We start from the raw sequence: 15,219 nt of genomic DNA, 5'->3' as shown, positions 1-15,219 counted from the left end.
TAGACTTAGGAACCCACTTCAGATGGAGTTCCCAAAAACTGTCGAAAGGCTTAATGAGAAACCTTTCTATCCATGGGGGTAAAGTATTCTTGCTAAAATGGTGGCCAGGACCAGGTACCCTTTTCTTTTTCTCAACAACTTTTCTTGACTTAAGAAACTTCTCCTGAATTTCTTTTACTCCCATCAGCTTCTCACACTTCTCTTTCAGATGACCATTTTTGCCACAGTGGGTAAACAGAAGGTTGTCTGAGACTAACACATATTTACTATGTGGATTGTAAGGAGGCTCTATCTTTCTACAATCTAGCCCATTCCTTCTATTGAACTGTTGGCTTGCTAAGTTAGTGAGGATCTTAGAAGAGTCAGTCCACTTGAGAGAGTGGTTCAGTTCTTCTTTGATCTTACTTAAGTCCTTCATTAGTTGAGAATTTCTTTCTAGAGAGGCAGTTAACTTAGACTCAGAGGCCTTAAGTTTCTCTTCTAGTTCAACCTCAAAGTTATTGATTTTTTGTTTCCCACCCTTAGAGGTACCAGGTCCCTTATTGGGTTCGAGACTCTCAGTCTCAAGGATACCTATCCTGACACTCAGTTCAAACATTTGAGAGTTAAGAGCTGAGTTTTCATCCTCATACAGACTCAACATTTTATTTGTCGTCAGGTTTTCAGAGGTTAGTTCATCAACAGAGTCAATCAATAGAGCAGCAAGTTTTCTCAATCTATTGATAGGAAGAGTATCTAGATCATTTTTTAGATCAAGAAGAATTACCTCATTTAGATCCTCTTCATCTTCAGATTTTGCCATTAGAGAAAAAATGGAGTTGTAGACCGTCTCATCATCTTCTACAGCCATCATTGAGGCATCCTCCAGACTGTCTATCTCTTCTTCAGACTCACTTGATGCGTTACCCCACACTACCAGAGCTTTCTTCACCAGTTGATCAGCATGAACTTTCCTCTTGGCATAGTCTGAGACATTGTCCCTTCTATGAGGTCTGAAATCCTGAGTTTCCTGCTTCTGACTGGGGCAATCCCTTATAAAGTGACCAGGTTTTCCACATTTGTGGCAAAGATCATATGCATTTGCAGCTCTATTAGTCGAAGCTTTCTTTTGAAAACTTCCATGCTTCTTGATGATCTTCTGAAACCTTCTTGTGACATAGGCCATTTCATCCTCCTCTTCAGTCACATCATTTTGAGAAGTTTTCAAAGTGATGGATTTCTCCTTCTTTCCTTCCTTCATGGTTGTTCCTTGTTGCTTGTTGAGTTCATAGGTTTGAAGATTGCCAATCAGTTCATCCATGGCAAGTGTCTTCAAATCTTTTGCTTTAGTTATAGCATTCACCTTGCTTTCCCAAGACTTGGGAAGCACTTTGAGAATCTTTCAAACTTGTTTTCTCAAAGGAATAGTTTCACCAAGACATCTCAGCTCGTTGGTTATAGCAGTGAATCTTGAGTTCATCTCGAAGATGGTTTCACCTTCCTTCATATAGAAATTCTCGTACTGAGTCGTAAGCTTATCAACCTTCGACTCCTTCACTTGTGTAGTTCCCTCATGAGCAGTTTGAAGACAGTCCCATATCTCCTTGGTCGTCTCACAGGCTGAGATTTGGTTATATTCGTCTGATCTGATTCCACATACTAGAATCTTTTTTGCCTTATAGTTCTTCTCTATCTTTTTTGTATCTGCTTCATTGTACTTTTTTCTGGTTTTGACAACTATTGTAGTGAGCTCTCCATCTTTCACTTCCTTTGTAGGAATGTATGATCCGTCAAGAATCACGTCGCACAACTCAGTGTCTTCAGCATTGATGTAATCATGCATGCGATTCTTCCACCACCTGTAGTAATGTCCATTAATGCTGGGTGGTCTGGTAGACGACTTACCTTCTTCCATATTGGGTGAAGTTGTCATTCCTTCAGGATCTTTTCTTTTCTTGGTGTTAACCAAACTAAAAAGTCAAGCTCTGATACCATTTGTTGGAATGTATGCGTCCACTAGTCTAGATAAGACCAGGTCCTTAGCACAGTTACAATAACAGAAAGTAAACTAAATGCTGAAAGTAAAGATTGCACACACAACTTTACGTGGAAACCTCCTTGCTCAAGGGAGTAAAACCACAACTGGTTTCACAGGAATTTTCAAACTGCTTTTACTAGTCTTCTCAAGCGAAAGTAAAAACCAGTTTACAAAATGAGATTAACTTACTAATCTCCACACTAAGCAATACCTCATATCACATAGACGAGCCTAAGCAGATACAACACTACCCACTATACTAATCCTAATAGATTAATATAAACTTTGACGTAACACACTAAGTTACGCACAACTTAAGTTCTTACAATGATTCACACAAGCTTGAAACGTTTCTAACAAAGCGAAAAGATTCCTACAATATAAGCACGATTACAAGCAAACAAAGTAACATCTGGTATAGGAAGCACTTGAAGCAATCGATCAGGTCCCTGCTGTTTGAAGCTCGAAATATCTCACTTTGAATGAATGAATAATTTGTTGTTTGTGTTTTGGAATATATTAGTCATGAAGAGTTATTATCCATTGTACAAACAACCTCGTCGATTCTGATTGGTGAAGTACACTGCGACTTCACCAACTTTCTAACGCAGACAGCTTTTACAGTTTTACAACATATGACACTGGACAAGCATACTCTGCAGAGGACCAGGTCCCTGCACTTGTGAGGAGATCATCAAAATATCTGGGAGCGTTAGCACTTATCAGTTTAGTTATTGATATTACTTAATGTAATTAAGAAAAAGGGAAGATAACTTCATAAATTCATTAACTGAACTTTGCAGTCGAATATGTAATAAATGAAAACTCTACTTTTATTCATATGGTAATGAAAACTTGAGAAACATCACCAACATAATAACTTTTATTAGCATCACCAACCAACATGTTAGACTTGAATCCTGCAATTTTCAAAAATGAAGAATCTGATTAAGTTAAGAGCTTAAGGATGAAAGAGGTAGAACATATACATTGATTTTTTTTAAATCTTCTGATGATCAAGTAAAACACCTGGAGATTACATAGTATTTTCTTTTCTTGTACTTTTGCACTCTTGTAAAAATGTTGTGCTCTAATTCTTCAACCATCCTCGAATACCAAGCTGGATATTGGGTTGCCAGCATTATGTATATTAAGGATAGTACAATAACTAGACCACAACCGTAACACATGAGAACTTCCTACCAACGGATCATTGTTTAATCTTCGCCTTCTCCTTGATCTAGCTCAACTGGAGTTATCCTTTGTGATACCCTATCATCACCACCACAATCTTTTGGAAGTGGAAATCCACATAATCCATAATTTCCTTGGTATGAACTCCTCTCAAATGTATCAAATTGTTTTTCTTTGGGGATGCATCCAACAAGATGATTGTGATAAAGGTTTAAGACTGCAAGAAATGTGAGGGATGCAAGTTGTTGTGGAATTCCTCCTCCGATTTTGTTAGATGTGAGACCCAACGATTCAAGTATAGATAAATGTTGCAGTGATGCTGGTATATGACCTTCTAAGCGATTATGAGATAAGTTTAACGTATGAAGTCCAACGAGATCTCCAACAATACTTGGAATATAACTGATGTTTGTGTAATCAAGACATAACTTTCGATGCAAGTGTTTACGATCGTACAATAGTTTAGTAACCTAACCAAGGGTTGGGACTTCCGATGCAAGTGTCTACGATCGTACAATAGTTTAGTAACCCAACCAAGGGTTGGGATCGTTCCCAAGAGAGTGGTTTTGAGAATTAACAGAAAAATAAAATTTAGTTCTAACTAGTCGTAGCTAAAGACATTAACGATTAAAAACATTGTAAATTAAAAAGGGCACAAGAGTGTCAATTAACAATGGGGGGTTTTGTCACAAGTAAGTAAAAGCAGCAAAATAAACAAGGATTTCTAAGAAATGAGAGGGGATCCTTGGGATGTGACGGGAATATGGGTTAAGCTAGACTATTAGGTACATGCTTTCGATAGAAGATTCATAGAATAATTGTGACTAGGCTAAACTTTAAGGGGGATAAGCTCTTTCCCGAGCAACTTACCTTGTTTCAAATGTGTTTCTCTCGGACACCCACTTGCCGCATGAAGACCAGCCTATGCCTTAACCCACTCACTCTCTCGAGCTGAGTGTGTGGGAATGAGACTAGGATTCACTCTCTCGAGATGAACCTCATGTCGACCCACTCCCACCGGCCATCAATTAAGTAGTTTTAGTTTTACAACCTCTCTCTCGAGCAAGCCGAAAACACATAAATAAACTTGTATTTGCAACTACAAATTCATTAAACTCATCCACAACTACTAAACGAAATCACAATTAAACTACGATTAAACTATCAGCAAGCAAGACCCAACAATTATCCTAACCCATATTCGCTAAATCACACCCCAAGAATTGGGGTTTTTTAGCCACACATGTATAAGAGATAGAAATTTATACCAAATTGAGCTCGCATTCAACTGGGCATGAAGATTTAAGTCTTGATACAGGCCAAAATTGAAGTATCCAAGAGACCCAAATCCAAATCTTGAAGATGAAACCCTTTGGATCTTCAAGTCTTCAAAACCTTCTCAAACATAGAGCAAAAATATCAAAAAGTACTATTCTATATGAAAATTATAATAATTGTTCGACTCTTAAAACTACAACTCTAACTAGTATTTATAGTTTTCACAGATTTTTGTTGCAACGGATCATTCGGTGTCGTTAGTCAAAATCGCCGATCAACTCGGTGATTTGCCCTTTGGTGTAGTTCATCGCCATCTTGCACCAGCCTTCAGCATCGTCATGCTCTAGGTCATTGGGCGACATGGTACTGCTTCACGGAACTTCTCGGTGATGCGCCGACTGCTCTCTTTTTCTACCGACTTGATCCTTTCCTTCAGGGCACAGCACATTGGAACAAAAGGCGAAGTAAGACCCTACGGCGACTCGCCAAGTGGACTCAGCGATCCTCATGCCTTCATTTCTTTGTTCTTTTCTGCCTTTTCGTTCCTTTTTGCGACATATAGCCCTAAATGAGTTCAATTTGTGGACTCATCAATAACCTTCAAATCTATTATTAGAGAGATTGATGATTATGTTTTTAGGAAAAACTCGAACGGAATCAAGATCCCATCCCTTTCCTTTAATAGCGATCACATACTCATAAATAGAAAAATGATCTCCTACATACCCTGGGTATCTCGAAGGAGACTCATACATAGTAAATGTATCTCATACATACCCTGGGGTTCTCGGAGGAGACTCATAAATAGTAAATGTATCTCCTACATACCCTGGGGTTCTCACGTTCGGATCATTTATCCTCATGGCTTGGAAATTCTCAAAAAGACTTGCTGGTAAATTCCCACTAAACCCATTGGATGAGACATCTAGAATTTGAAGTTGGGCAAACAAGTTTTTGTTCTTTGAAACTTTGATGTGACCATGCAACTGATTTGATCTCAAGCTTACAATTTTCAAATTTGGTAGAGTTCCTAACCATTTTGGAAATGTATCATTCAACTCATTGTTACCTAAATCAAGAGCTTCCAAATACTTGCAATTGATCAAAGATCGTGGGACTTTCCCCACTAGCTTATTCCCATGCAATTTAATGACACTGAGTTGGTTTCCAATACTAAAAGTAGTTTTAGTTGTCCCACTAAGATTATTGTTACTCAAATCCAAAACTCCAACTGCTCTCATCTCACCCAGACATCGTGGGATCGTTCCCTTCAAATTATTATTTCCAAGATCTAAACCTTCTAGTGTTGCAGATAGTTGAAGAAATCTGTCCACTGAGATTATTTAGCAAAAGGAGAAGAACTTCTAGGCTCTGCTGGTTTAGGAATGATTTTGGAATAGGACCTTCCAGCTAATTTTGTTTTAGAGTAACGTAAGACAATGTTTTGGACTTGAACTCCTGAATTTTTTCACTGAAATTGCTATTACTCAAGTCTAAATCAGTTAGTGAAGAAAGGGTGAATATCCAGGATGGTATAGTCCCATTCAAGTGGTTTGATGACAAGATGAGCCATTGTAGGTTTTGCAGTCCGCTTACGTTGTATGGAATTGAACCAGTTAGGAAATTGGACGAAAAATCTAAGATTACAAGTTGCGTCCAGCTTCTGTTAAAGGATAAGCACTCAAGTTGGCCATCGAAGTTGTTATTTCGAAGTGATANCTCCAGAATTTTTTCACTGAAATTGTTATTACTTAAGTCTAAATCAGTTAGTGAAGAAAGGGTGAATATCCAGGATGGTATAGTCTCATTCAAGTGGTTTGATGACAAGATGAGCCATTGTAGGTTTTGCAGTCCGCTTACGTTGTATGGAATTGGACCAGTTAGGAAATTGGACGAAAAATCTAAGATTACAACTTGCGTCCAGCTTCTGTTAAAGGATAAGCACTCAAGTTGGCCATCGAAGTTGTTATTTCGAAGTGATAACTCCCAGAGCTTTCCAAATCTCGAGAAATGGGAAATCGGTCCTTCAAGATTGTTATTACAAAGGATCACAGTCTCTATGTGGGTGAGATTCGATAGCGGTTTAGGAATGGGGCCTGAGAGATTAGAAAAACTCATGTCCAAGGCATACAATGAAGTTAAATAGCCAAATGATTCAGGTATCTCACCAGTAAAATTCATATGACTGAGCTGTAAATTGATTAGTGATGCACTACTATTCCATTTTGCCATAGGAAACCTAACACTGAGCTAGGGATTGTATGTTAAATCAAGAGATACTAAGTCATAAAGGTGGAAAACTCCTTCGGGCAATACCCCACGTAATTGTGTGTATGGAAGACTTAGAGTTGTTAAATAAGAAGAGAAATTTAGAGGAACGGTGGAAGAGATATTCACAAAGTCAAGTTGAAGATCTCTTAACTGGTTAAGTTCCTAAGGAGCAGTTCAAATTCTGAGGTCCGAATCTAAGACCATATGGATAATAACTCCGAATATTAAGAACACGTAATTTAGAGAGGTGAGAGATTTAATAAGGGATTAGACCGGTAGAACTTGAATACGACAAATCAAGATGCGTCAAGTTAGAAAATCCACCAAATTTAGGTGAAATATTGGATGCAGAGAAATCATTACCAGAAAAACCAAACCTTTTGAGATTGGAGAGTTGAAAGAGGCTACTGTTGAAATGAAACTTGCCTTGAAGTTGGCTACAAGTGAGGTTGATCTCAATCACTTGTCGTGTCGTCCCATCACAATAAACTCCATCCCATGAGCAACAATTTGTGCTTTTGTTCCATGAAAGTGTTTTTGGATGTGAAAAGTCACAAACAGCAGAAGCATTAGGATTTATTATAAACATGTGCTTGAATCGTAGAAGGAAAAGAGCTTGATCTTCGGGGCACAAATAAGGTAAGGATGCGGAGAAATAAAGTTGACAGAGGAAGGGATATAGCATAAAAAATGCAAGTTTTACATAACCCATTTCTACACTACAATAACCAATTAATAAGTTAGTAGAGAAGAAATCAAGAAATCTTTGCTTTGTTCGTCTATTCAATGAGTTTGATGGGTATGTATATATATATATATATTAAGCAAAGAAATTTACCATACACATTTAATTGTCTCTTTGGAGTTATCAATTCTAAGAAGGTCACCTAATCATTTTCAGCCAATTTTAGAGTTGTCTATTATATATTCACATTCAATGTGTCACACAATATGTAAAGATTATTAATATTTCTCAAGTCAATGAATGCTGGAAACTATACATAGTTCATATTAGTCCTAACACTTGTAGTAACACATGTATTAGTCAAAGATGTAACATGAAAAGTCTTTGTTTTGGCTCTCTTAACAACCAAAACAAAGACAATTTATCATCCTTTACTCTGCTTTCTCTTTTTCAAACATGTAACATGAAATGGCAAATTTAATTTTTAACAACAAATTGGGACAAATAAAAGTATTATTTGGCAAATTAAAATATGCTGAGCATATTTGTCTATTTTGTGTTCCACGCATCTCTGGGAATTAATTTGTATCCAGGGAATACTGTAAGTCAAGAAAATAATAAACCTGAATATATATAATCTTGACTCATTATAATCAGGTAAAAGAATCCTGCATATGGGTTTTTCGCAGAGAATGAAGCACTGCATAAAGAAAGCGGCAGCCGCAGCAGATAAACGTTCATCAATTTTTGAGTTTAGTAAATTATTTGTGTTTTTCATGTCATGCAAAGCGCGGATAAATTCACTAGTTATGTGTACTAATGAATTATAAAATGATCAATTAAAAAAGGATATGTGTCTAATATTGAAAAAAATTATGATGTTTGAGGTACAACCAACAATAGTTGTATGAGGGCACAATTTGCTTTTGAAAAGTGTATTTGTGGATCCCTTTCCTTGTCACACTTTTTGTCTCACTCTTCCATTTTCTGAAATTTTAGTTTGTTCTTCATTTACATTTTTTTATTTTATTTCTGCACCCTTTTTTTACCAACATTCCTATAGATCTTTTTTTTTTTTTAAGTCCTAACTCTCAGTGAAAAAAAAAAGTATTGATATTACTATTAATTTTTGTAACATCGGAAAAAACTGAATCTTTAAAATTTTCATTTCATATCTTAAAACATCAAGTATAAAGAAAATTCAAAAAGAAAATTTCAAACAAGAAACACAAAATTAATATTAGCAATAATATATTATCGTATTGATGCCAAGCAAATAAAGAATTTAACAAATATAAAATGAATAAAAGATAATTGGGTGCTTAATATCATTAACATATTATTAAAGATATTAAGTATTCAGATATATTAAGTGGTTATAAAATAAACAAAAAATAAATTTAATAATTAAGAATTGTGTAATTAAGATTGAAACCCAAAAAATAAATTATGACCAAAATTTAAGCAATTAAAATTAGATTAAAGTCAGTTGAATTTAGTAGTTTAATTAGTTGACTATATAAATTTATACTTTGTTGGTGTGAGTTCAATTTATTTTTTAGTTTCACTATCATTAACTTCTTCAAACTCATCCAAAAATAGAATTTAAATTTTTTATATTATTTTAATTTATTCTCCGCCCATTTATTTTTAAACCCAAAGTTTCTCAATGAATTAAAATTAAGTTAAGAGTTAAAGAAGCTTAAAAAAGAAGACTGCGTGATGAGAAAGAAAAAGTAAGAGAAAATATTAAAATTGAAGACGAGAAAAAGTAAGAAATTGAAATTAGTAAATAGTAGCCAGTGGATCCCAGAATATACAAATGGCAGCCAAAGATGCCCTCATACAACTTACAATAAGTGTGTGTGGTACAAAATAAAAATTTTCGTCTAATATTGATCAAACTTTTCTCATTTTTTTTGGCTTTTCACTTGTCTTCAAGAGATGTCACCTCAGCATTTAGGATTATATTTTTTTTAAATAAAAAATTAAAATTAATTTTTTCACTTCTATTAGACGAAAAAAGTATATGGAATTTTGTACAATATTATCCTGCATCCACCTCATGAGTGTGGACTTAGCAATGAGGTCATTTATGTCCGAAAAAGTTAAGGTCAAAGGGCATTTTTGGCCCAAAAAGTAAATGGAGTGCAATATAACACACATCATGTTTTCTATATAACTTCCTACCTTATAACATTATATTATCCTTCCCAATTCCCTAAGAAAAATGGAGCCGTGGAAAGACCTGAAGGGGAAAGTAGTGATGGTTACAGGGGCGTCATCTGGAATTGGGCGAGAGTTGTGTCTCGACTTGGCCAAAGCCGGATGCAGCATCATCGCTGCTGCTCGTCGTATTGACATGTTGAAATCTCTCTGCAACCACATTAATTCAGAGGGTCTCCAGCGAGCATTCGCCCTCGAGCTTGATGTCACGTCCAATGGTGCTACCATTGAGGTCGCTGTACAAATAGCTTGGAATGCCTTTGGACGTATCGATACCTTGATTAACAACGCCGGCATTAGAGGTATGGTTGCATATAATTGTAATCTCTCAAAAAAGATAAATTAAGCTTCAAATAACATCAATGATTACACACGTCAACACAGTAACAATATATAGTGGCGTAGCTACATGGTGGTAAATTGGACACCCTTCATCGAAAAGAAAATACTACCATATATATATAAGTAAAATGATACACGAAATAATTAAATAACATAAGCTACTGTTTCTGTACATCCTTTGTGAAATTTCTGACTCCGTCACTGATAATATCATATAATATATTTATATAGGTAGTGTGAGCTTTTCACTAGAATTGTCAGAGGAGTGGGAACATACCTTTAACACGAATCTCAGAGGGGCATGGTTGGTGTCAAAATACGTCTGTAGACGCATGCGCGATGCTAAACAGGGCGGAGGATCTGTTATTAATATCTCTTCAGTTTCTGGTCTGAATCGGGTACTATTGCCCGGGTCTATTGCTTACGCTTCTTCAAAGATGGCTCTTGACATGTTCACTAGGGTACGTTATGAGCTAGGCATTGACGTTTTATCAAATTTTCCATTTAATTTCTTCGAATTATTGCAGATGATGGCACTTGAAATGGGAGTAAACAATATTAGAGTGAACTCAATAGCACCAGCAATTTTCAGATCTGAGATAACAGAGAATCTTATTCAAAAGGAATCGTACAAACCAGTTGTTTCGAGAATTGTTCCTTTGAGAGATTTTGGAACGACAAATCCAGCTATAACATCAGTCGTAAGGTATTTAAACCTTGATTCATCAGAATATGTATCGGGCAATATTTTCATTGTTGATAGCGGATGTAGCTTAACCGGTGTCCCCATTTTCTCATCACTCTAGAACAGAGAGACCGATTCACGATTTAAGTTTGATGTGTTAAGGATTTTGTTGGCACGTTATATAGTGTAGACCTAAACGTTTTGTTACCTTCCTATGCTTTGGTTACTTGATATATCCTTCGATGCAATATACAACCTCTGTCCCAATTTTTGTGATACTTTATGTTCTTTGAGAGTCGAACAATTTAAGTTTGATGGAAAATTTGTGCGTGAAATCTTCTATTTTTTTAAAATGAAATATATATATTTGTAAACTACGTAAAAGTACTATAACTCACAATAATTGACAATTCAAAATAATTAAAAGATATATGAAAAATTTACGGTCAAAGATAGACTTGTTTGAATCTCGAAATTGGAAAAGTGTCACATAAATTGGAATGGAGGGACTAATAATTATTTGTTCCAACTGTATGTTCTTCTTTACAAACCAGAAATATGTAAAACACTTTGCTAACTTTGTTATTTTTAAATCGGACAATTGAAGATTGCACCTAGGGGTGTTCGTGGTTCGGTTTGGATCGATTATTGGTTAAAATCAAAACCAAACCAATCTAGTCGGTTTTTTGAATTTCGAAAACCAAACCATACGAAAAAAATAACCGTCAGTTTGATTATTGATGATTTGGTTCAGTTTTTTTGGTTTTTTCAGTTTGAAAGTAATAAATTTTTGTGGACATACGTATCTTGATTGACACAAACACTTAGTACATGAATAATCCACTGAAAAGTTATTGTTGGTTCAATTAAACAATTAAACAATACTAAAGTTATCATTACACGAACAAAGTGATTCAATTAAGAGAAGGTGTAACTATCTTACGGAAGACATGGTAGGTAAAGACTAAAGTAATAAATTTTGATAGACTTGGACTTATGATTGTAATAGATGGACTAAAATTTACGTGTTGGCTTGAGAAAATGGTAAAGTTAAAACTTAAGTTACTTAAAATTTAACAAAATATTAATATTTTATTTATGAATAATATATAGATAATAATAAAATTTATATATCTAATTATTTATTGGTTCGGTTTGGTTATTTTTGCAGTTATTTTTTAGTAAAACCAAAATCAAACCAAATAGTATCGGTTTTTCAAAATGTAAAATCAAACCTAATCAAATCAAATCAAATATCGAGTTTTTTAATCGGTTTGGTTCGAATTGCGGTTCGATTTATTTTTTTAACCATAACCATGAACAACCCTAATTGCACCAATATACACACTGTTATGGATGATTTTCATCTATACTATGCATGTTCTCGCAATCGAACAATCTATATATATATATATAAAATAAAGTTATATATAGACAAAGTGATGTGGCATTAGAGGTGTATAAAATTGAACTGAATATTGAATCATACTGCAAATTGACTCAAATCAAAAAAAAAAATCAGACTAATGATTTGGTTTGGTATTGAAAAAAACTCTCGACTATATTTGCGTTAGTTTGGTTTTAACTAATAAAAATCAACCCGACATTGTATATATGACTTTTAAATTTTATTTTATACATAAACATATTTACTTGATATAAATTCTAAATATTTCTTATACTTTTTCATAGTTTTTATCTTTTTAACATATTATTTCAAGTTTTTGAGACCTAGAATTTTGAATGGTCTAATAAAAGGTTATGGTTCGTAGATATTAGTAACTCAATGAAACTCAAATCAAAATCAAATCAATACTATTGCTAACAAAACAAATTAATTCAACACTAAGAAAAACAATAATGTTGAATATTTGTTCTTTAGTTTTACATTGGTTTACACATTTAAAATGGGAAAATGCATAAGTACCCCCCCAGCCTATGCCATCATGTAACTAATACTTATTATGACTTGTTAATTTGCAATTTATTTTATGCGATTTTATTATTATATTTTTATTGAATATTTTAGTGTCATCATTCATCTCATATTTTGTGTTATTTTCTTAAGAAACACTTTAGATAGTTTTATTTAGGTAGGACTAAAGAAATATTAGGAAAACAAGTTAATTATTTGTTTGTATGATTACTTTACAGAAATCATGAAGTTGAAAAATCTAAATTTTATTAGTTTAATTTGGTTTAAAATTTAAAAATTCAACACAGATGATTTGATTTGATATTTAAAAAACCGAACGAATCCGGTCATGTAGACCCCTATGTGGCATATTGATCACCATTTCTATTTATTTATTTATTTTTCTTTTTTTAATTTTATATTTTGCATACATTCTTTTCAATTAATAATTTGATAAAGACTCAAATATGTCATCAAACTTTGTGAAAAGACTCATTTATGTCATCCGTTAAAAAATTGGTTTATCTATGCCATTTTCATTTGAGAAAAAGCTCATTAATGTCATTATTTGTTAGCCAAAATGATATACGTTGGTTACCTGAATTCTCACCTTCTTGGTGAGGGTCTGATATATTCCCATATTGTAATCCTCTCCCCTATTTTCCTCCCCCCACCCCCATTTTTTTTTTTGAAAAAAAAGTAATGCAAGGGAATTTAATGCATGCATTAACATGTTTAAAGACCTAATTACTCCTCAAAATCCTTTTTACATCTCTTCTACCATAATTATGGTCTATGGATATTTTTATAAATAAAATAATAAATATTTTTATGCAATGCATGTTATTTTTAATATACTAAACCAAATAAGCATATCAATACAAGCATTACTAATACAAATATTATTAATACACTCTATTTAACATTATTTTTATACAGCCAAACCATCCCTCAACAAAAAATAATAATCTCGGATGTTTTATTGCAGAAATCATCCAAATGATTGAACAATTCAATGTTTAATTAATTGTAGCATTTTAATAGTTAATTAATAAAGAAAGAGACAAAGCACCATTGAAATCTTTTGTAGACCAACCGTTTTAAACTAAATGCATCTAATCATGAATGAAAAGATAAATGTATAATACACAAACGTCTCCTATCTTAATTCTCACATTTTTATACTAACAATGAATGAAAAGATTAAATAAGAACAACAAATTCAAATAATAATAAGCAAATACATATATAAAGGAGATATTTAAAATTCAAATTAGCAGTTGAAAAATAGAAGTAAAAAAAAACATGGAAAAAGATAAAATATATCCTGAACTTTCTTAGAAGTTAGAACAATTATATATACCCCTATATGGATTTAATAAAAAATTAAAAGATATAAACTTGAAATAATGTTTTTGCTTTCATTAGATAAAAAGGGTACATGTGATTAACTTTGTAATAGTAAGGAAATATGTGAATCCTTTTTTTAATGGGAGATATATCAATTCTACATAGCAAAGCTAAGAAATATACCATACCTTTTTTCCTTTTATATCAATGGTTTTTCGTTCAGAGGTCGACCTAGGTTAGGCCAAAGTATAGTGGATGCTCGAGCATCAATTATGTGTGACCCAAAATTTATATTAAAACAAATAATTTGCAAAACATATTACATTTTATTTGTGAGGACATAGGATCTCAAAGGAATGTTAAAGTTGACAACATCATTCCTAGTTTAATTTGACTAAGTATGTAGTATGGCTATATTTTAGCTTTCAGTTGATATTTGTTTTCTTTTAACTCTGATAGTTTTTCCTATTTCGTAGTATTGCAGAAATATGTTCCTAAAATTTAGGAGAGTTAGGTTAGTGGATTAGTTAGTGGTTTAGTGGGAATGTGACTCTATTAAAGTTGTAATTCTATATAAGATCATTAACTGACTGAATACAAGATTAGTCCATTGTTCTTATTCTCTAGAAACTATTTTCTCAGACATTTTTATTTGAGCTTATTATATCTTAAGTTCTACATTTGGTATCAAGATCAAGGTTGTTCCTTGTGAGATCATTTACTGTAGTTTTTTTTTCTTGAGACTTTTGTTGCTAACACAATGACAGACCTACAAGTTGTCGGCGAAATGAAAAAGCTCAACAACAGCAATTACAGTACATGGTCAACTTGCATAATGTCTTATATGCAAGGGAAAGATCTGTGGGAGGTTGTCAACGGTAGCGAGGTGACACAACCAGCAGCCGAAGATGCAAACGGCACTCTGCGAAAGTGGAAGATAAAAGTTGGTAAGGCTATGTTCGCTTTGAAAACAACGACCGAAGAGGATGTGCTAAAGCACATACGAGACGCCACCACCCAAAAGCAGGCTTGGGATACATTAGTCAAGCTATTTTCAAAGAAAAATTATACAAGGCTCCAACTCCTAGAGAGTGAATTACTCTCGATAGGACAATGCACCATGCCAATTGCACAATACTTTCATAAGGTTAAGATGCTATGTGATGTGAGGCTAAAAATACATATTTTTAATCATTATTTGCCTCATATTTATTATTTATATTTGTCCTTTTTGAGCATTAATTTTATAAATTATG

At 33.7% G+C, this 15,219-nt stretch overlaps 2 protein-coding genes across 2 annotated transcripts; one reads left to right on the top strand and one right to left on the bottom strand.

The window, feature by feature from the left end:
* Positions 1–3,234: 3,234 nt before the first annotated feature.
* Positions 3,235–5,730, bottom strand: LOC125858296 (receptor-like protein 9DC3). Its single transcript, XM_049538048.1, has 2 exons — positions 5,267–5,730; positions 3,235–3,613 (listed from the first exon to the last, which is right to left on the bottom strand). The coding sequence occupies exons 1-2, from the start codon at positions 5,728–5,730 to the stop codon at positions 3,235–3,237; spliced, it is 843 nt and encodes a 280-aa protein (XP_049394005.1).
* Positions 5,731–9,660: 3,930 nt separating this feature from the next.
* LOC125864618 (uncharacterized) lies at positions 9,661–10,888 on the top strand. The gene is made up of 3 exons (XM_049544643.1): positions 9,661–9,973; positions 10,245–10,474; positions 10,541–10,888. Exons 1-3 carry the CDS (start codon positions 9,676–9,678, stop codon positions 10,817–10,819), a joined length of 807 nt encoding a protein of 268 aa, XP_049400600.1. The 5' UTR covers positions 9,661–9,675; the 3' UTR covers positions 10,820–10,888.
* The last annotated feature ends 4,331 nt before the right edge of the window (positions 10,889–15,219 follow it).

This window comes from Solanum stenotomum, chromosome 1 (genome assembly GCF_019186545.1).
Source record: "Solanum stenotomum isolate F172 chromosome 1, ASM1918654v1, whole genome shotgun sequence".
NCBI lineage: Eukaryota > Viridiplantae > Streptophyta > Magnoliopsida > Solanales > Solanaceae > Solanum > Solanum stenotomum.
The sequence above is the reverse complement of the archived record's forward strand: the minus strand, read 5'-3'. Positions and strand labels throughout refer to the sequence as shown.